The 21,974-nt window shown below is 49.4% G+C and overlaps 1 protein-coding gene across 1 annotated transcript in view; it reads left to right on the top strand.

The window, feature by feature from the left end:
- GALNT17 (polypeptide N-acetylgalactosaminyltransferase 17) overlaps positions 1 to 21,974 on the top strand; it is a 381,238-nt gene that overhangs the window by 198,026 nt on the left and 161,238 nt on the right. The window contains exons 4-5 of the mRNA XM_069486333.1: positions 1,497 to 1,671; positions 5,699 to 5,896. Of these exons, the coding sequence (XP_069342434.1) occupies positions 1,497 to 1,671; positions 5,699 to 5,896 (373 nt within the window). The remainder of the gene's footprint in view (positions 1 to 1,496; positions 1,672 to 5,698; positions 5,897 to 21,974) is intronic.

Below are 21,974 nucleotides of genomic sequence, written 5' to 3'. Positions count from 1 at the left end.
ATACGGCCTGTCCATGCGGCCGTCCCTCTGTGCGTGCACACCCCGAGGTCTCTTTGTGTGTCCAGGTCTCCCCTTCTTGTAAGGGCACCGGTCAGATTGGGCTAGAGCTCACCTTAACAGCCTCCTTTCAACCCAGTCATCTGTTTAAAGGTCCTGTCTCCAAGTACAGTCACATTCTGGGGTCCTGGGGGTTCGGGCTTCAACACACCAATGTGGAGGGGACACAGTTCAGCCCATGACACTCCCAGTCCCCATCATTCACGCCTTTTGGTCGACAGTAGCTATTTCATGTCTCTGTACCCTGAGGCCTCTCTTACCCCCATCGAACCAAACCCACCATTCTCTGTATGTTTTCCTTGGTCGGACGGCTGCGTCTTTCCCGGGACAGCCGCCGCGAGGCAGAGAGGTCAGCCACTACGTATGCTACAAATGTGTGGCTTTAATTTGGCAAAAGCTACTGTGTGCGCCTAGGAATTAAGGATGCCCACAATATCTGGTAAAGTAGGCTTTTTTAAAAGTATTTTCCATATTGAAGTCAGAAAGAGCAATGTTGCTTAAGGTATGATTTGTGGACCTTGCACCAGAATCGCCTGGGCTGCCCCTGGACATGCCAGTGCCCTAGAGAAGGAGAGCCTCCGGGGGGGTGGGGGGGGACCCCTGGAGTCCGCAGATCTAAGAATCCTCTCTGTGTCAGCCCTTCTCCATCCTCCCACATCCAGTGGTTCTTAGGTGTGCAAAGGTGTCCGCCTTTCTGTCTGTGGAGTTAGACACTGTTGGGTTGGGTTTCGGCTCTTCCGTTAGCAGGTGTGTGGCCTTGGAACAGGTTAGCCTCTCTCTGATTGTCTTAATTTGCAAAATGGAACTAATCTAGTAATTTAATGGAATTAATCTTGAAACCTCCTAGGGTTGCCGTCAGGATTAAATTAGATCATAGAAATAAAGTACTTTCCCACCTGCTTGTTGCAGAAGGGAGGGAGTTCAATCCCTGGTAGCATTAGTTCTGCACCAAGGTAGCATTTCTACCACTGAGCAAAGACTTCTTTTGCATCCTAAGACATACACTGTAAGAACTAGTCTATGTGCAGATGGAAAAGCCTGTATGGAAGTTGATAAACAGGACCCAGGAGGTGGCAGGAGGATGGGAATCCCAGCCAAGTTAGAAGGAAGGGCCATAAAGAAAAGAAATCTCAAAGGATAACTGCTGGCTCCCAGCACTTGGGATATAAAAGCCAGGCCTGGTTTCCATCCGGCAGTGTAAATTGTACACTGTCAGAGCATAGCTGTCCTGGGTGAGTGTGGCAGAGATGTCTTCTGACCCCCAGACTGATTGGGTTTTCTTTTCTACTAGAATTACTAACGTGCATTTGTGTGTGTGTGTGTGTGTGTGTGTGTTTGTGTGCTCTTTGAACTCCCTGAGATCTGTGGGCATCACAGTGGGTTGGATGCACATTTGAAATGACATATTTTTGGACCTTCTTGCATTTTGTCATTTGTAGAGGAGCTGAAGGCCCCCCTGGAGGAGTACGTCCACAAACGCTACCCCGGGCTGGTGAAGGTGGTACGAAATCAAAAGAGAGAGGGCCTGATCCGAGCTCGCATTGAGGGCTGGAAGGCGGCCACCGGCCAGGTCACCGGCTTCTTTGATGCCCACGTGGAATTCACTGCTGGCTGGTAGGTCACGAGCTGGGACTTGGGGGCACTCAGGACTTGCACTGTGGCTGGGAGGGGCTGGAAGCTGGGAGGTGGGACATTTTACCTGTTTCCTCTGGGGCCACTAGAAGAGTGGAGATGGACGGATTGAAGAAGAAAGTGAGTCCATTGTCTGGGATAAAGCTGGGAGAAGTTTGCCTGCTTTCTATTCATCAACCTTGCTGGCATCATTGTCATCATCATCATCATCAAAATTTCTAGTGAAAATGGTGTGTTAGAGCTCAAGGTAATCCTCGCAAAGGGGGCAAGACCGTCAATCTTTATTGTTCTCTTTTCCCACTTGGCTGTTGTCTCTCCTGGGAAGGATGGTGACTTATTGTGAGAAAAGAAGAGTATTTGTAATTCTAACGACTCAGGCAACGCTTCCTAGAATTTACGGGATTAACTTTAACATCATTCAGGGGAAGAGGAAGTTTATTCTGTACAGATGTGGCCTTGATGTTTTTCTGGGTGTAAAGAGAAATTGGTATGAGAGAAATTGGTGAGTCTACAAGGAGTAGAAGATTTTTGGATGTATGAAGAGTGAAGTATCGAAAATGCCCAAATCATTCAATGAGCATGTTAAAATCGGAATGGGATTGTCCGGTTTAAAAGCATGGTCAGGTGGTTATGGCTAACTAACCAAGGAAAAATTGAGTTGGAGGTTAAAGAACTTGTGCTCTGCATTGGTTAATTAGGAAGAAGCAGAGTCTTATATTTCACAAATAACCCTATTTACATTCAGTGATAGCATGTTGAATGAGTGTTGTTCACAGCATTAGATTTGGAGAACCACTATCCCGTCACTAACGAAACATTAAAGTGTCTATTCTTGTTCATTTGCAACAACCTTTAGAATCTTTTTAATGACCAGATAAAAGGAGAAGGGCTATGCGTGTGACCACACAAAAACCTGGGGCCGTGGCTAACACCGGCCCTTTCAAGCACTTGCCGGGATCTGTTGCCACTGCAGACGCCAGTTTCTCTCTGGTCTTTTGCTGCCGTCACACCCTGGTGACACCCAGCTGCGTGTCTTCAGTCCTGACCTCGCCCGTGAGCTTCAGAGGTGTTTACCTCTGGTAATAATCACCCTCCAAGTGTGGTGCCCAGACGGGCAGCAGCTGCAGCATCTGGGGACTTGTCAGGAACGCAAATTATTGGGGTCCACGCAGACGTGAACTAGACGCCACTGCACAGACGCACTCGGATGTTCCCTGCAGCCTGGGGCTTGGCTTGCCTGTCTTTTTTGCTGCATCATGGCCACCTTGTTTCTTCCAGTCGAAACTGGGGGCTCCACCATGTCCCTGTCACTTGATTCTTCCCTTGCCATCACGTCACTCATCCAGTCAACCTCCAGTGCCAGCCACTTTCACCTGCTGCTTCTCATGTCTCCCTCCTCCTCTCTGTCGTGACTGCCACCTCCCAGCTCCGTCCTTCACTGTCGTTCACCCCGACGAATGCAGTGGCTGCCTGAATTCATTCTTTTCATGGGTGTTTGCTGGATGCCTATCATGTCCCTGACGCTGTGCTGGGCTTGGGGTGTGCCTGGTACTGAGTGGCTTCTTAGAACTTTGAGTGGTAGCGCTGGGACAGTCCTGGGAAAACGGGGACAGTCGGTCACTCAGCTGAGTGCCCTCAAGTCTGCAGGCTCACTCTGGTCTGCCCAGTCTAATCCACCTGGCGTCTCATTCTAACCAAGACCCATGACTCATTTTCCACTCTTCTACCAGAGTGGCATGTGGCCCTCTCCGGATCAAAACCCTTTGCTGTTCTTCAACACAGTGTAGACAATGTGTCTCAACTTTTGCTGGTTTATACCGCAGTAATAACCTCCGTTCTTGGTGACTTATGACAATAAAGATTTCTCTCTGGTCCATGTGGCACGTCAGCCACGATTATCTGTCTATGGCTTTGATTGATTGATTCTCTGCTTTCTGGGATCCAGGGAGAACTCCTGCCTAGGACATACCCTCTTTGTGGCTCAGGGAAAAGAAGGATGACTGAATCTCGTAATGGCTGTGACAGTTTCTGCTCAGATGCAGCGCTGTCACTTCTGCTCACGTCCTGTTGGCAAACCAATTCACAGGTCCAAGCCAAATGTTAATTGGAGGTTGGAGGAGGAGCACAGTCCCACAGGGAAGCACTGCAGGCCCCTGGTAATAGGCAGGACGTCCCCAGGGAGGGGAACAAATAACTGGGAACCGCAGGTCGTACTCTGTCTTGCAGACAGTAGGATCAGAGTCCTCAGCTGCAGAAGCATTACTGGAACCGAGGTCCTCTGCCCCCACACTCAGTGACTCTGTCACTGCTCGGTGATGGGCGGGCCTGAGCTTCCGTGTGCACAACCCCAGACCTGCGTGGGGGGAAGCACAGCCCTTCAGGGAGGCAGTGGAGCTTCGGGGTTTGGCCTAAAATCAAACCATCTAGGTTAGAAACCTGGTTCTGCCACCAGCTGGCTGATGGCCTGGGGCCAGCCACCTAACCTCCCTGGGCCTCAGTGTGCTCATTTGTAAAATGATGATCCTAGTACCTACCTCCTAGGACTGTTGTGGGGGTTGCATTATTCAGCACTTGTAAAGTATTTGGAATAGCACCTAGCATGTAGTAAGTGCTCGATAAATATCAGCTGTCATTAGGTGAGAAGGAAAAAATAGCACGTGTTCAAAGATTTGCAAGGCAGCGTGCCGTCAGTGTGACTTAAATAAGATAGAGGAAATGGTCTAAGGTTGAGAGGAGGAAAAAGGCTTCCTACTGGGGGAAATTAGGGAAGGCTTCTTGGGAGAGGTGGCGCTGATCTAAGCCTCTTCCGTGGGCTTGGGTTAGGCTTTCTGCTGATGGCAAGGGCATCCTGGGAGGAGAACAGTGCGAGTGCAGGCTTGCCGGAGCCAGGCTGCGCGGCACGTCTGACGTCTTGGAAAGTCAGGCCCATTTGGCTTCAGCCGGTACGGTGTCTGCAAAACTACCCAGGGCAGGTAATGGCCCAGGGTATATTTTATTGCTCATTTTAAATAGAAAGATGAGATGAGCCAACAGGTAATTCAATAGCTGCAAATGAAAAGAGATGGGTTGTCGACGTGTGCTGTCATTTTTCTTCCAAATAATGCAGAAGAATGGGGTTTTCGCTTGACTCTTTTCCAAAGCCTGCACGCTCCTCCAGGCTGGGAGATGAATGCAGGCTTAGGAGAGCCATCTTTTCCTTCTCAAATACGGGAAATGAGCCCTTCCTACGTCCGCCTGCGAGACACACGATGGCGGAGGCGTCGACCATCTGCTTTCTCCTAAGCCAGCAGGCTACACCTTGAACCTGGAGCCAGATCCCTGACTAATGCCGGCTGCGGCCCTGGGGGGTGGCGAGCCAGGGGACAGTATTCTGCCTGCTTTTGCACTTGGTTTCCAGCCTTCCATTGCTAAGCAATTCAATTAGATCCCTTTTAAGAAATCAATTAAATAATCTATTAAAACAACTGAAATAGTCACACGCACAAAGCAGCTAGTGAAATGCTTATTAAAACCAGGCCAGCTAGAGCAGAAGTGACCTATTTTGGGAAAGGGAATTCAGTGCCAGCAGGAAAAAACAAGGGGAGCAGTCAGTGCCCGGAGGGGAAACTTACGACACTGTAGCACTGCGGTGCCACGCAGATCATGCACAGCCAGCACGCCGTCCGTGCGAGGGAGAGGCTTGGCACTTTCCCAGGGAGGGGACCCCATGCCCGGAATTCTTGCTCCAGGCTTCTCGTGCCGGTACAGGCATCTCTGCAGCGATTGCGACAAGGGCAAAAGCACGAGCCGTTTCACACACTGCACAGTCCACGCGTGGAGCTGCGTGATCCAACGCGGGCAGGTCACTGGGCTTCAGGGAGCCTCAGGTTCCACCTCCGTCGCAGCCTGCCCAAAGCCCAGCCTCCTAGCTGAGTCGCTTCTGTTCACGTCCTGTGGTCTGGGGGTCTGTGCCGGTCTTGGGGAGCGTGCCTCGGGAAAGACATTTGATTTCTGCTTCCCTGTGTTTCAGGGCCGAGCCGGTTCTATCCCGCATCCAGGAAAACCGGAAGCGAGTGATCCTCCCCTCCATCGACAACATCAAACAGGACAACTTCGAGGTGCAGCGCTACGAGAACTCGGCCCACGGGTACAGCTGGGAGCTGTGGTGCATGTACATCAGCCCCCCGAAAGACTGGTGGGACGCCGGGGACCCTTCTCTCCCCATCAGGTTTGTGGCAGGCGAGCTCTGGCGGCCAGTGAGCGCCCAGATTCAAGGGCAAAGAGAACCCACTGACAGAGGCCGGGAGAGACCGGCCTGGGCTAGAGCGGCAGTGTGCAGACAGCTGCTTAGGGACCTCGGGTGTCTTGGGATCACAGCTTTCTTGCAGAGGGAGGACGTTGCATTTTGTTCCTTTGGCTAAATTTTTCAAGTGCAGCTTTCATTGAGTGATACTGAAAGTTGAAAACATAGTAGTGCTCACACTTCTTTATTCTTCCTCATCTATGATGAACTGTGTTCAGTAGCTTTTAAGTATAAAGTTTGAAGCGTGTCATTTCCTGGGGCTGTTTCACACTGGAAACCTTGTACTGTTGCAGTGTTTCCCACCCTTTCTCATGAGACAGGACCACATAAAAAAGGACAGTAGTTGTGTGGCATCTGGGGAACAGGAGGGGCCTTTGGGGAGCCCTATATGGCTCTCCCCCCAAGTCCCACCCAGCTGCCCCTAGGGACACAGAGATCAACATCTCTTAGCATACCAGTTGGGAAGCTCAAATATGAAGAAGGTTGAATGGCCTGGGCGCAGTGGCTCACGCCTGTAGTCCCAGCACTTTGGGAGGCTAAGGAGGGAGGATCACTTGAGGCCACGGGTTCCAGACCAGCCTGGGCAACATAGCAAGATCCTATCTCTAAAAAAAAAAAAAAAAATTAAAAATTAGACGGGCATGGTGAAGCACACCTGTAGTCCCAGTTACTCAGGAGGCTGAGGCAGGAGGACTCCTTGAGCCCAGGAGCTTGAGGTTACAGTGAACTATGATCATGTCACTGCACTCCAGCTTGGGTGACAGCGCAAGACCCTGTCTTAAAAAAAAAAGGAAGTTGAATGAAGCAGATTGGTTTTGATGCCATATTAGTTTCCTATTGCTGCTGTAATAAATCACCACACACATAATGACTTAAAACAGCACCAATTTATTCTGTTACAGTGCTAGAGGTCAGAAGTCTGAAATGAGTCTTATAGAGGTCAAATCAAGGTGTCGGGAGGGCTGGGTCCTTCGGGAGGTTCTAGTGGAAAACCCATTTCCTTACCTTTTCCAGCTGCCAGAGGCTGCCCCCTTCCTTGGGTCCTGGCTGTGCCACATCTCCCTTTCTCTCCCGCTCCCTTTGTCACCTGGCTGTCTTCCCCCTTTGCTTTCTCGCCTCCCCCTTAGAAAGGCTCTGTGGTTACCTGTGGGATCCATATGAATAATCCAAGGTGGTCTCTGCATCCCAAGATCCCTAACTTAACACATCTGCAGAGTCCTTTCCCATGTGAGGGAACATTCACAGGCTCCAGCGATGAGGATGTGGGCTTTTTCCAGGGGGAAGGGCATTACGCAGCCCACCACAAACGCTCTGATTGTCAACCAAGACGATCCCCAGGTTGTGGTTCGTCACTCTCTGGGAGTTCTACTTGAGGGCCAAACTGGCTCTGAAAGTCATGGTTCTGTCTTAGGTCAGAAGAGACAGGAGAGGCCTGCTTACCTGGGCATGGCTTTAGGGGCATGCTTGTTGGTAAGAAGGGCGATAGGAAGACGGAATCGTGGAGTAAGAGTGAGGACTCTACAGATGGCCATGAAGTTCTTTCTCTGTTTACAAATTTGTGATAAACAAGAGTACAATTTTGAGAAGTTCTCTCACTTTTCTGCTGAAACTGAAAGCTGGAAAATTGCATTCGAGTAGATCCACCCGTGGGCAAATTTGTGCAATGGGGAAGGTTAATCTCTGGGGCCTGTAACTTCCTCAGCCGGAGCTGTCTCATAGCTCAGGTCCCACCAGCCGGGACTCGGTGCAGTCCCGTTCGTGCAATGCTGCAGGCCCATGCTCTGGGATGTCTGCAAATATTGATAATAGTGTAGATTCATCACTCAGGTAATATCTGAGAACCGAGGTGTAACCTTCAGGGATATTTAAACTTTAATGGCGAGTGCTTGGAGACACGTTGACCTTCAGAGGTTAAAGGAATGAAATTCAAACGATGGACTGATAGGCAGTGAGTTTCCTGTTTTGGCCAAAGGACACACGGGAGGCCGGCCCCCAGCCAGGAGAGGTAACCAAATAGGAGTGTGACCCTACGTGTTAGCAACAGAGGGAAAGAAGTGGTTACAGTGCTGTGCTTTGGGGACACCCCGAGAACATCTGTAACTGCCATCTCTGAGTACGTAAGTCACTAAGTGAAAAGTTAGCTTGTATTTCATGAGTTACGGTAACATTAACAGATGATTAATATGCACTTTAAAAGGACTCAAGAAAATAGAGTCGTGATCGTGAGTCATTAATATTACATGCATCTCTGATGTACAAAATGGAATCAAATGCCAGTGATCTCTTTTTAATGTATCTTAACTTATGAAATGCTCAATCTGTTAATAGTTGATGGGGATATTTAATTGAAGGAAAGAATTTTTATGGTCCTTCTGAAATTATTAAGCAGATACAATAGGGTTTCTTAAACATTAAGACATAGCAGTTTCTCCTTCTCTCTGTGATGCCAACATTTTAATAGTTACGATTTTACTCTGGTAAAGGATGGGATGGGGAGAACCTTTCATAATCCAAACAGCACTAGATCAGATAAGGCTTTAGATACTTAGACTTCCCGGTAGGCAATATAATATAGGAGGTTTCGCATTAAGGGAATTTATAACCTTTCTGTTTTAGTTCTTTCCCTATTGTTTCCTATATATCTTTTTTTTCTCCTGCCTGGTAAATAGCTATTTTCTAAGGTATTCTGTTTGTCCTCTGGTCTTCTTTGTCTACACCAGAGCTTCAGGTGCAGAGAGTGGGCAGGTGCCATTAACGAGGACAAGGACCAAGTGTAGGGTGGGGCTGGAGGGGGAAAGAGTGCATGTCCCACCCAAGGAGCCAATGGCTACAGCCCCGCGTGATGGTGCTGGGGGGACGCAGGGGAAGCACGGCCCAGTCCTCAGACTTTTAAGAGAAGCCATATATGTAGATCCTTTGTGAAATATCCCGACTTCTATTAATAAATGTTGGCAATAAATCCCTCTTCTTCCAAACTATAAGGACCCAACCACATGTTTCTAGACTGCATTTGACCACGTGACCCCAGAATTTGATATTAGCCTCCCACTTGCCCCCTTCCCTGGGACACCACTGCGGTTCCCAGGGTGGTTGTCACCCATGCCTCTCACGCTGGGAGATGCAGGCCCCTGCAGAACGTGGTATCACTGTGGGGCTGGAGATCTGGGGAGAGCATCACTCAGAGCCACAGAAGAAACATGGCCAGACTTCCTGGAGCTTGAGTTAAGGCCGCAGAGACCCCCTCCCATCGTCCCATTGCGTGCCCACAGCCCCCTCTGCTGCGGTTCTTCTGTGGGAGAGCTTGCGAAGCACTGACCCGGCTCTGCCTCTGTGTCAAGAAGGTTCCCAGATATGTGTCTCAAGCCCTGATTATTCTCCAGAGCGACTGCATTTCTGTTGTCACATCAACAACCCATCCTTGGACCAGTGGATTGTAAACTTTCTTTGAGTCAAGGACCTCTCCGATTATTCGATGAAAGCCATAGATCATACGCCCCTGAGCATGCATGAGTGGATGTAACTTTGCGTGTCATTTCATGAGGTTTATAGATGACTTGAAGTCAATCTCCTAAGGAGCCTTAGGGCTTGTACTGTGAACCACTGCTAGATATTGCTACTCAACCTGCTAGTTGGAGAGCTTTTCTTAACCTTTCCTTGCCACCCAGTGGTCCGTATGCTTTGCGAAGCCAGGGCCGCGGCTGTCTGTTTCACAGCTGGCTCCTGAGCGCCTAGTGGGCACTTGGCGCTTAGCAGATACGCCCAAAATGTTTATCCAATGGATGGATGCGTGAGTGGCATCTGAGGCTCAGACGAGAGATCAGGGCTCGAAAATGATTAGAAAGAGGATGAGAGAGCCCAGAGGTGCGTTAGAGCGGGAGCAGGAAGATGTCCCTATTTCTAGGATGAAGGGAGCCTTCGTGAAGGAGGCTGACGGGAAGTGACAGGGAGGTAGGAGGAGAACTAGCTTCCAAAATCCAAGGCGACGGGCGTAGAGATCCAATACCAGGAAGATGAAGCACAACCTTTGACTTAACCAATTAGCTCCTCATAACCTTAGTGAAAGCATTTTAAGGGCGTACTTAGGTCTGAAGCTAGAATTGAAAGGGACAGGAAGAAGTGGGGATCATGAGTGCAGATAACACTTTTGAGATATTTGGGGGAGACCTGGGGAGGGAGGGGGCAGAAACGGGGCAAGGGGGTACAAGATCAAGTGACATATGCTTTTTAGAACGGGAGAGACTGAGCACATTCCTCTAGCGCACTGAAGACATAGAGCTCTTGGGCTCTGTTTATTAAACGCCTGTTGTTTTTGTTCCCTGCTGCCCCATTGGACTCCTTCAGTGCAGGGAGCGCTTCCCTGGTCCCTGACTGTTAACTCCAGCACACACTGTGATGTTTCTTATCCTTTTGGGGGAAAAAAACAATTCCTGAAGTCACTGTAAGTCACAAACAGGCCTCAGTTCCATTATTGAAATTGTCCAGTCTCATGCAGTCATAAAAACGTGAACTTAATTGAAATTAAAATCTCCTCCCTTCCGTCCCTGCACTGGGCTGACCGACCGTCTGCAGTGGGGACGGGGCTGTGCTCCCCCTTCTCTCTCGCTGTCATTCCTCCGCCTCCCCCAGGTGCAGGGTCTGAACCCACCTGGGGCCCACAGGGGGAGGAAGAGGAAGGAAGCAGGATGGAGGATCCTTGTTCCATTGCTGCTGGCTTGTGGTGGCTTTGCACTCTCTGGGCCAGCAGTGTCAAAGCAGATTCTTTCCGTATTTGGAAGGTTCTTCCCATTCCTTAGTGTGGGGTGTGGACGATCCGAACCTCTGTGCTGCTTTCCCTGCGTAGACTCCCTTCCACTGCCGTCTTCCAGCTCAGCCCCCACCTCTGCCTTCTGCTAGCCCCGCGTCCTCTTCCCGCTGGGGTCTCCTGCTCCGGTCTGGGGCATCCTTTCTGGTTTTGTTGATGATGATGTTTTTTACTGTGGCAAAATATATGTAACATAAATTTCACCATTTTAGCCATTTTAAAATATGGAATTCAGTGGCATGGAGGACATTCACAATGTTGTGCAGCCATCGTCACTATCTACTTCCAGAATTTTTCGTCACCCCAGTGGAGACCCAGTACCCACTACGCAGTCGCCCCTCCCCCTCCCTCCCCCTCCCCCCCACCCCCACCCCTGACCCCTCCCCATGTACTTTCTGTCTCTCTGAATGTGCCTCTTCTGGACATTTCATTTAAGTGGAATCACGTAATATGTGGCTTTTCGTGTCTGGCTTCTTTTACTAGCACACAGTGTACGAGGTTCCGTCACGCTGTAGCAGGCATCGGTACTTCATTCCTTTCCATGGTGGGCATCCCTCGTAAAGTGGTCTCAGCCCCACATCCCTTCTGTGGGTTCTCTATCTGGATTCCGGGATTGGCACACCTGTGTCTGTCCCCCTTGGGAGGGCAGAGACACCCCCCTGCCAACAGGGCTCCCCTCTGCCCCACAGGGCACCTTCCTTTCCTAAGGGTGAGTCACACAGCGGTGAGGATGTTTCTACGCTGCCAGGAACAGTGGCCGTCAGGCTTGGGGTCAGACGGTGGGATCCCCGCTCCAGTGAAACCCTCCTGACACACTCCTCTCCCAGATTTCCTCATGCATCAATAGTCAGCTGATCATTTCTGGCTATTTATCAGACTTTTTGCGTGATCTCTTTCAATAGAGCATCGACTGTCAGAATGTCTTCAGCCCCAGTGAGGGCACGAAAAACCCCTTTTAACACAGCCCAGACAGCCGAGGGCACGGAGCAAGGAGAGGGGAAAGTCTGAAGACAGGAAGGAAAGAGGGGCTGATTGGGAAAGGAAGACCCTGAAGAGGGAGGAGGGCTGGGCCAGGGGCACAAAGAGCGGTCTGGTCTTGAACAGCAGGAAGAGAGAGCTCCTGCTCTGGGACTTGTTTTCCTCTGAGTGAGGAGGTGAAAGTATTTGTTATGCGTGAGAGTTAGGCCTTGGGTAAGGGGCTGCAGGAAAGTGGTAAAGGTCTCCTTCCTGATAGGAATGGGAATGGATGAGCTGACCGTGAACATGAAAAAAAAAAAAAGGGAGAGAGATGGCTATTTTGAGGGCCCAGGAATATAAATCCAACAGAACCCCTCCAGGATTTCTTAACAGAAACTACCATGAATTCAGTTGTGCTTTGATGTAGACTTAGGTTTTATTATTCATAACATTATCCCCACCTATGGGAGGAGAGTTGCAGAGATAAGAGTGAGGAGGGCATTTGTTTAGCCTGAAGGTGCTGGGCCAGGTACTGTGGATCCTGAAACCCTGGCTCAGCTCTGCAGCCCTCAGAGGCCTGGAGCTCGCGCCTGGGATCCGCTGGTCCCTGCAGTTCCTCCCAGCTGTCAAAGCCCAGGCCTTTGTCACGAGAGGGCAGGATCTACAGTATCCCAGATGGGACATTTCACAGCACGTTGCTTTCAGAGCACGGGCTGAAAGCTGAGTCAGGCATCTCCTTTAAGGTGACAGTGGTTCCTCCCTGCGCTATGTTAGGTGGCCCCGTAATTAGTGACATTACTCATTAATAACTAATTCAGGCTGATGATTAACAATTAGCGATCCTTAACCCAACATACAATTTGATAATAAATTACAAGGTACAGGAGCCGTTAGAGCCTGTTAGACCGGTTTAGTTGAAAGGGCTGTCTTGGAAGTGTGGAGTTGCCGGGATCTTAGATTCCGTGCACAGATGTACATAAAGGGAGGCTATTTTTTCCTCCCTAGAGGAATATGACTGGCTTACACGGGAAGAAAGCATTAAGTGAAGAATCAGACGTTTTTAGACTTTAAAATAGAGATATCTTCTCTGTGCATCAGCAAATATATTTTGGGAGCCAAGTGTGTGTTCATCGTGTGCTCGGCCTTTCTAGCGGGGACAGTGTTGGTAAGTGAAACGATTCTCCTGTCCTCGAGGGGTGTTCACGGGCTGGTTGGAGACACAGGCCTCAATGCATGTGATGCCGCTTCATTGCAGGTGCGTGTGGACTCGTGGGAGGGGGGAGTTTGTGGTCGGAGTGGATGGAGAAGCTCATAAAAACCCTGACTCACACTGGAATGTTCTGTGTGCCGGGCACTGTTCCTGTGCCTTTGCTAATACAAATGCATTTCCTCCTGGTGCTGGTGCTGTGGGATAAGTATTTTCATCATCCTCCTTTTACAGGCAGAACAGCTAAGGCACAGGAGTTAAGCACCTTACCCAAGGCCACACACCTGAGAAGAGGTGAAGCTGGGACTCAGATCTAGGCAGGCCCCGTCAGTGCTCAATCCCCTGGAATCCTCTCTTCCCTGGAAAAAAGTGTGACTGGGTGGGCCTTGCAAGCTGGAGGAGGTTTCCACTGGCTGGTATACGAGAGATGACCCAGTTTGAGGTATAATAGTGAAAATGGGTGTGTTTGGGGTCTCAAAGACCACCCTTGGGTTCAGTGATCCACTAGGAGGACTCACAAAACTCAGAAAAGCTGTTAGTCAGCAGAGATGCATAGCACAAGGTCCAGGAGAAACCAGGCACAGGCTTCCAGTTGTCCTCTGGCGGAGCCGTACGCACAGTGCTAATTCTCCCAGCAATGATGTGTAACGGTGTATATAAAGTGTCACCAGCTAGGAAGCTCATGCCACCCTTGGCCTCCAGGGTTTTACTGGGGGGTGGGAGTCAGTCCCAGAGGCAGGAGAGCCTGTGTGACTAACCTTGGCCACTCAGTCTCCAGCCCCTGCCCACCAGAGGTTGAGCCGCTGCAGCCCGGCCCAGGGTGGCAGGCAGGCAAAGTCACTGTCATCAGACAGGATGTTCCAAGGGCTTAGAGGTTGTCCCCCAGGAGCCCTTCAAGGACCAAGTCTTTCTTCAGCATGTGCAGGGTTTGGGCAACCCAGTCCACTGCGTTAACCCTCTGCTGCACAATGAGGATGAGGTGTTCAGGTTGTGTGAGCATACTGAAGGCAGGAAATGTACATTAAAAGGTACAGGTCAGATGGGGGACTGGGTAGATCAAAACAGGAGATCCACTCTATGGGGGCTCTGAAAGCCAAGTAGGACAGCCTCGACTCAGTGCCCTGGTCCAGTGGGGCAGACCAAAGATGAATGAAAAGCTAACTGTGAGAGACGGAAAGTGGAATGGTGGTCGCCCACTACTCAGGGGCAACCCCCCTCCTGGGGGGCGGGATGGAGACAGGAGTGATTGCTAACGAGTATGGGGTGTGGGGGGAGAAGTGATGAAAATGTTCTAAAACTGATTTTTGTGATGTTTGCACAACTCTATGAATATAGTAAAAACCACTGTACTATACGCTTGTAATAGTACGCTTTAAATAAGTGGATTGTAGGGTATGTGGATTCTATCTCAGGAGCCGATGGCCCCAGCAGATGGTGGATGGCCAGTCGTGCCACAGGATGAAGACTGTTGGGCATTAATTCTCGGGTCAGAGTGGTCTGGAATGTTTACCCCATGTGGACTGTAGGGTCTTGTGTGGTCCTCCTTTTGTGGGACGTGGCAGGACTGTGGAGAGTATACCAGGCAATTGAACTGGGGTCAAATCCCGGAGCAGTAGAATTTGTCATGGTAGAGTCTGGAGCAGGGATCCAGAAACCGAGCAGCATTGTTGGCAGAAGTGGAGCATCACCCAGGACCGGACTGGCTGGGGCTGTCCCTGGACCGTGTGTGTGACAGTGGCCAATTGCAGCGTGCTGTAGATGGGCACAGGCAGCTGGTACTGCTCCTGGGTCCAGGATAGTTAGTACAGCAGCCTGGCCCTGGTGCCGAGTGAAGGCTGCGGTGTTGCAGGAAGACAAAAACCATAGTGGAAAGCTAGATGTCGCATTGGCCTACAATCTGTACGATTTTAATACTTGATCTTACACTGCTTATAGGTTTTAGAAATACCTTTGAATATTTATCTCTCAAAAAAGTATGGGTGATATGTTTAATATTAAAGTTATATGACATTAGCAAGTACAAACACGAAAATATTTCTTAGCAGTTGAATTTATGTCCTGCATATAAAGGTTAATCTTACTTTGATAGGAAATTATGTGTCTCAAATTATTAAAATATTTATTAAAGAAACAAAAAAGCTAGATGTTTAGATGTTCTCCACCTTCCTTCCCCGCCCTCGCAGTCTTGGAGCAGCAGAGCAACAACCTGTTCCCTTTCGCCCCCTCTGGGGTCTGTGTCCTCAGGCAGGTCTCTCATCCGTCGTGTAAATGAGCTGTCAATTTTCTCATTCATAAAACCTCCCCAGCATTCAGAGGTGCATTGTTCCACTAGCGGAAAATTTCCATAACAAAACTTTTGGTTCCTTAGATGAAAAACACTAATTATAAACTCTCTGAAGTTGTGGCATCAGTATTGTAGATAATCAAATGTTTCCGTTGATAGGATTCTACTACAGAGGCAAGACGTGGGGAGATATATATTAATAGTTAAATATATATTTTTAAAACTCCACACCACTCTGCTTTCCTCTGGAGGAGCCCAGTTGATGGAGGGTGTCGGTCCAGTGGGGAGGATTCGCATCACACTGGAAGAGGCGTCAGTATAAAATACTGTAAGATACAGGGCTGTGCAGTGTTGTATGTGTTCACCCCTTTGCTTCATGAATATTTATTAATTCCTTTCCTGTATAAACCTCTGTTTCAAGGAGTATGGAAGACACTCTGCTTGTAATTGAGTCCTTTCCAATTTTATCCATGTTTACACACATGTGAGACCCAAAGGCACGACGTATCCATTTCTCTAAAACATTTGCTGTTGCTCAATTAGCTGGGAAGATGAATGCCCAGGAGCGATCGCAGCGGATCAGCCCCTTACAGGAGCGTCACCAACTTCGTCACTTTCTGGGAAAGTAGCAGGTGTGGTTCGCAGGGTGACAGGGGATGTCACTCCCTAGCTGGTCTGCTCTGCATGGCAGTCCCCAGCTGACTGCTTCCTTCCCACGGTGCTCAAGGACACATGACTTCACAGCTGGGGCAAGTGGCTCTTACGTGACTCCAAGTGTCAGCAGCACGATGTGATAGAATGTTGCCCGAGTTCCAGAGACCTGTTTTCTAGACCAGACTTGAGCGCTGGCTTTGAGCCTCAGTCTATCCTCTGTAAAATGGCAGATTTTGACCTGATGTGCTGTAGACACATTGCCTGAGATGGCCTCAGATTCTTTATATATAAGTGGGGACAATAATAGCACTATCTTACAGGGTTGTTGTGAGGATTAAATGAGATAATACATGCAAAATGCTTACCAAGGTTCCTGGCACATAGTAAGTGCTCTAAAAATACTAGCTGCTGTTTTTATTGTTACTACTCTTCTGTATTCTACAATGGCAAGCTTGTTCCTCACTATGGGAATCCTATAACCCTTTTATTCTTTTCTGGTCCGGTTCATACAACCAATTGGTTATGGCAAATAACCTGATCATTGGATTGTCCCCAATTTTAGTTTCCTACACATGAACCAGAACCCTGGGAGCTAACAAAGCAGAGGCATTTTTAATGTCAAGGGATTTGCACAGAAAAAGAAGGGACTCAATATTTTCCAAGTCAGTCTCTCCAGGGAGCTGTTCCTTATGAAACGGAGGTGTGCTCACGCAACGGTGAACGCACTGCTTTTGGGTGAAACACACGGTATTTCTTGGCATCACCAAGGTACCTTCCACACCACTCTGGGTAGATCAATATTTTTTTTGCATGACACACCGGTGTTGCTGCTAGCTACCTTTCCTTCGGAAGCAAAATTCCCAGGCAGTGCCCTGGAGCTAGAGCGACATTTGCGACGTAAACTTTCTCTGCGATGACAGCAGGGAGACCTGCCTCCATCAACTAACATGTATTGTGACAGCTCACAGCGGCAAGGAGATTAATCTGAATCATGTTGGGAAGGCTTCTCTCCTCCCTTGTAAAGAGGTTCAGAGTTGTGGGCTGCCAGAGAGCAGACGAGTTTTATTTTAAATTTAAGGATTTAAAAAAAATGGAAGGCACTTTCCCTTTGAGTTAAATGCCCGGGTCCCGAGTTCTCGCTGAACGTAAACAGGGGAGCAGCGCCCCGTTAGCTCCATCAGGTGCATCTGGCAGGGAAGCAGTGGGTTTCGAGGCCTTCTGCTGGGGCCGGGTGTGCACGACTGTGAGGGTGTACAGGAGCAGGTGACCGCCCTTATATTGGCAGCTCTAATCCCCCTTTCCAGATGATCCCGGAATGAATGTTCCATCTTCCAGGCTGTCCTATATTTCTTCCTTCTCCTGCCCTTTCTTCCTCTTCCTTTTTTTCCCCCACGCTATCCTCAAAGCCTAAAAAGTAACTACAGCAGACTCTCAGTTGAGTTCAGGGCAGAGAAGGACCTTTCCCCGTTGCTCCCCCACTGCCCCTGCGGCTGCTGCTGCTCCTACCGTGCAGCTCAGAAGGCTTCCCGTCTGCTCGCTCACCTGGTCCTCCGTGAGTTACTGTTCTCAGTTGTTCTGAGGGGTCCTTTAGACCAGCAGTCCCCAACCTTTTTGGCGCTAGGGACTGGTTTCACGGAAGACACTTTTTCCATGGACTGGGATGGGGGGTGGGGGGAGCCTCAGGTGGCCGTGCGGCCCGGTTCCTAACAGGCCATGGACCGGTACCCATCCTCGGCCCGGAGTTTGGGGACCACAGTTTTAGATGACATGACTAAGATTTGGATTATAACTTATTCTCAAGTTTTTCCCCCGAACAGCTTTCCCCGTTTCCCCGTCTCTCCAGGAGTATCTGCCAGGCGGTTCCTCCTCCTTTTCAGGCCTTAGCAGTTGCACAATGTTTGTTATGTTTGAGGCTGGATCTGCAGCCTCGCGCTTTTCCATTTTGTCCTGTCGTTTATGGAAATGCAGGAACACATGACTATTTCATTGCTCTTCGATTGGAGAGAAAACAAATGGAATTTTATTTTGCAGCCTGGGAGTTAATTATAAGTGCTGCAGTGCCTTCTCTGCCAAATAATCGACTACCACCATCCAACATACACAAATGACCATTTGCTCTTAACCAACTGGACACTGTTTCCATTTTTTTTTTTCTTTTTAATAGAGACAGGGTCTTGCTCTGTCACCTGGGCTAGAGTGCAGTGGCACAATCATAGCTCACTGTAACCGCAACCTCCTGGGCTCAAGCCATCTTCCTGCCTCAGCCTCCCAAGTAGCTGGGACTACAGGCACGCCATCATGCCCGGCTAATTTTTTTTGGTGTTTTTTGTACAGATGGAGTCTCACTGTGTTGCCCAGGCTGGTCTTGAACTCCTGGCCTCAATATCCTCCCACCTTGGCCTCCCAGAGTGCTGGGATTACAGGCGTGAGCCACTGTGCCTGGCCTGTTTCCGTTTTTCATCCTTGTGACACCGCACAGTTTTTAAGGTTGCAGAAGTTTTACCCAGACTTTCCTAAAGTAGGAAAATTTGGGCTGACACGTTGCAATATCTATTTGGAATTTTAGGTCACAGTCTTTACTTTTTTTGCTGCCAACATGACTCCAAAAATAGTTTCAGCTACCAGGCACACAGGCAGTCCAGGGCAATCGACTTCATGTTGTCCTAGAAGTCTAGACTCCTTTGTCATGAAGTCATTCCGGTAGCACTTTCTCATAGCGGCAGCGAGGCTGTGACAAGCTTGCTCAACTGTCAGGAATAACATAACTACCAGTGGCGCCTGATAGAGCAGTGGCCCCTTCAAAGCGCTTTGAGCAGGGCCGTGCGCGGCCTGGGAAAGCTCCCCGCACGGGCGGCCCTTCATGGACTTAGCAGGACGCCCGGGTCAGTATTTGGAGTTTAACTTCTGTGCGTGAAGTTCAATGGACTCCCAGGCTCCTAAGAAGTTCGACTTAAAGGAAAGAGAAGAGAAATGTTCCTTGAGTGTCTTTTATTAACACTGAATGTCTGACTGCGGCTTCTGTGGTGGCTGCGGGCGGTTTCGGCTGGCGGGGTGAGCGGTGCCCGCGCTCCAAGCAGATCTGAGGTTCAGGGGTGTGGACGGGCTCCGAGCGGGCCTCAGGGCAGGTGACGGCCTTTCACGTCAGAGGCCAGCTTCATCTCCAGCGCGAGTCCAACTGGGTCTGGTGTGGGAATTTCCATCGTCCCTTTGCAAATGCTCAGTCCCTTCAGGAAAGAAGATTCTGTCTATCTCTGGGACTTCCCGGCTTCCCTAGGACAGCTCCTGGGTATGGGGGGACAGGTAGGGTTTATTCCACCTTGTCACTGAGGGAAGGACCTTTGCCTGTAGTGTCCCCCTTTCCCTTGGCCGGTGTCCCCAGCCTGGCCGGCTGCCCCCAGCCTGGCCAGCTGCCCCTTGCCCTGCTGGCGTTCCTGGAAGACGTCTGCAGCTGCCGAACTTGGGATCTAACCTCTCAGCTCGGTCAGGGCTCGGTGGACTCAGCTTCCCCCAGCTCTTGCTGGCCGCAGACCCCTGAGCCATGGCGGCCACATTCCCCCACCCCTTGCAGCCCAGTAGGCTGAGCTCCCGCTCAGGGAGGGCCACCAGCTGCCCCTCTGGCCACGATGAGCCATCATGTCCACGTGGATGAGGGTGGGCCCAGGTGGATATAAAGCCACCCATGAGCAGGCTGCTCCCACAGCCCCCGTGGAAAATGGAGGCAGAAGCCCACCTCTGCCCTCTGTACCGATCTCACTGTCCAACACCGCTGTCACCTCTCACCTTTGCCCTCCTCCCTCGCCCTTCCTTGCTGCGCACAGGACCTCAGGTGGGAAACGAGGCTCTCCCTTGGAGCGTGTCCTAGTGTTCCTCTGCACTCAGCTCTGGCTGCGACCAGAGGGTCTTCTCCGCCTACTACGAGAGCCCCGTGATCTGGTTCCTCCAAGCTTAGCCCATCGCCTCTTAAAGGAAGAGGTGAAGCAATTTGGAAACACAGCAATCACCTGGCTTGCTACTTAGAGCAGAGATTGCATAGCCCATAAGAGAAAAGCACATAAACAGTTTTCCAACTATCATCTCTTTTCCAGAGCAAAAAGAGAGCAAAACATCTTTTTTCCAGGGCCTGCTCCCCTAGGCCCTTCTCAGTTCTAGTTTTTAGAGGAGGGCCGCAGTGGGGCCTCTGTCTCATTGCTCTGCCCTCAATTCCCCGGCTTGTTTTTTCCGGATTCTTGAGAGATCGGATCTCCCCTCCCCGCCTCCTTCCCCCACCTTCTCTCCTGCTTACTCAGTCCCATGCTGGGTCTTGGACATGGGTGGCCTAGAAGCAGCTCTGGCCCCTGCAGTGAGCAGAGAAGCGGTGTTCTCACCTTGAACCCTGAGTCACCCAGGCATTCGGTTTCAGAGCCGACCTCAAGATTCAGTGGTCTTTGCCAGATGGACTTCCTCCCACCTGCAGGCACTGCTCCTAGCTCTGGAGTGGCCATCTCACTCTGCAGGAGGGCCCTGTGCACAGAATCCTGGCTTCCTTGCAGCCAGGGGCCTTTCCCACTGTTGCCCCTCCCTCTCTCTGGTTGCCACACTAAGTCCCAGGCTCCTGGAACTTGTTGCTGTGCCTGCCCTGCACCCACATTCCTGAATCCTGCTTCTGTGCCAGGCTGCACCCCAGCTCCAAGGTTTCATTTTGGATTTCTGGTGCCCAGATAGCCCGAGCTCTGGTTGTAAGTTGCTGGAGCCTTTACGTGGTGAGATTTTGCTGATCGGCTGAAACTTCAGGCTACCTCTCTGGCTAGGACATGACATTCCTGGACTCCAGCTAGCAACCTTGATCTTTCCAACCTGGGTCCCCCGAATCCCCCTGCAGTGGTACAGGATGGTGGTCTGAGTGATTGTAAATTTTTATGGAACCAGGACATTCACACCCTCCTCCACCAAACCTTATAGTATTTTCTTAAAAGTAACAATGCACAGGGCAAAAGAAAGAAAGAAAGAAAAAAAACAAAGAAAGAAAAAAAGAAAGAAAAAAAAGAAAGAAAAAAAAAGAAAAAAATCCTTAAATCTTGTCGTCATCTCTGGAAACTGGAATATTTGCTTGAAGAAACTTGAAATTGCAGAGACTTCAAATCCTAAGGAATATGAGGAGGGTGGAGCCGAGGCTGACAGCCATGAAATTAGAGCTCTATAATTTGTCTATAGGCATTCAGGAAGGGAGGAAATAAGAACAATTTTCTGCCCTGCTTCTATTCCAGATGTTGTCTTCCAGCTCAGTAGAGAAGAACAAGGGCAGAGACTAGGAGGCCAGAGACTTTTAAAATCATAGCATGAAAATACTTTTTTATTATGTATTCATTGTAAAATTTATACTGGGTTCATTTTAAATGCAATGTTCATTGTAAAAATTAAAAATAAAAAAGAATATTAGATAATCACTCATAATCATACCACCGGAAGATAACCACTGTTAATATTTCATGAGTATCTTACATATTTTAAATTATTTTTTACTGTTATAAAAATTTTATATTGTACATATTTAGAAAGTTAAACATATTTCTACAAAGCTCTACTCACTCTCCCGAGGCATCACTCTCCATTATTTAAATGGGTCTTTTGTTTAACTTTATGTCTCTAAATAACATACTTCCAGTCCTATATCTTGTGGTTTGGGATTGAGGTGTTATTTCTTAACTTTCTGTTATGGGAGACAAAGTATTAACTCGTTTTCACTCACTCACACCCACCTCTGCCACAAATACATATAGTTCTCATTCCTTCCCTGAGGGTTTATTCCCCACACCAACCAAATCCCTAGTTCTCTGCTTCTCTGACTGGATTTCCTACAATTCAATTCAATTCTGACACTACTCAGTGTTAGCGTTAGAATCCATAGGTCTAAGGCCTCAGACCCACAAGGCCATCCTAATTTCAGACACTGGTCACAAGTATCAGGCCTCCAGGTTACCCACACTTTTGTCCTGGTGGCTACAAAGTCAGAGGTTCCCACAACCTCTCTGCTGGTTTAATCATTTGCTAGAATGACTCACAGAACTCGAGAAAAACACTTTGCTACTATTACAGGTTGAACATCCCAAATCTGAAAATCTGA

This window comes from Eulemur rufifrons, chromosome 14 (genome assembly GCF_041146395.1).
Source record: "Eulemur rufifrons isolate Redbay chromosome 14, OSU_ERuf_1, whole genome shotgun sequence".
Taxonomy (NCBI): domain Eukaryota; kingdom Metazoa; phylum Chordata; class Mammalia; order Primates; family Lemuridae; genus Eulemur; species Eulemur rufifrons.
This window is presented reverse-complemented; position numbering and strand designations above follow the sequence as displayed.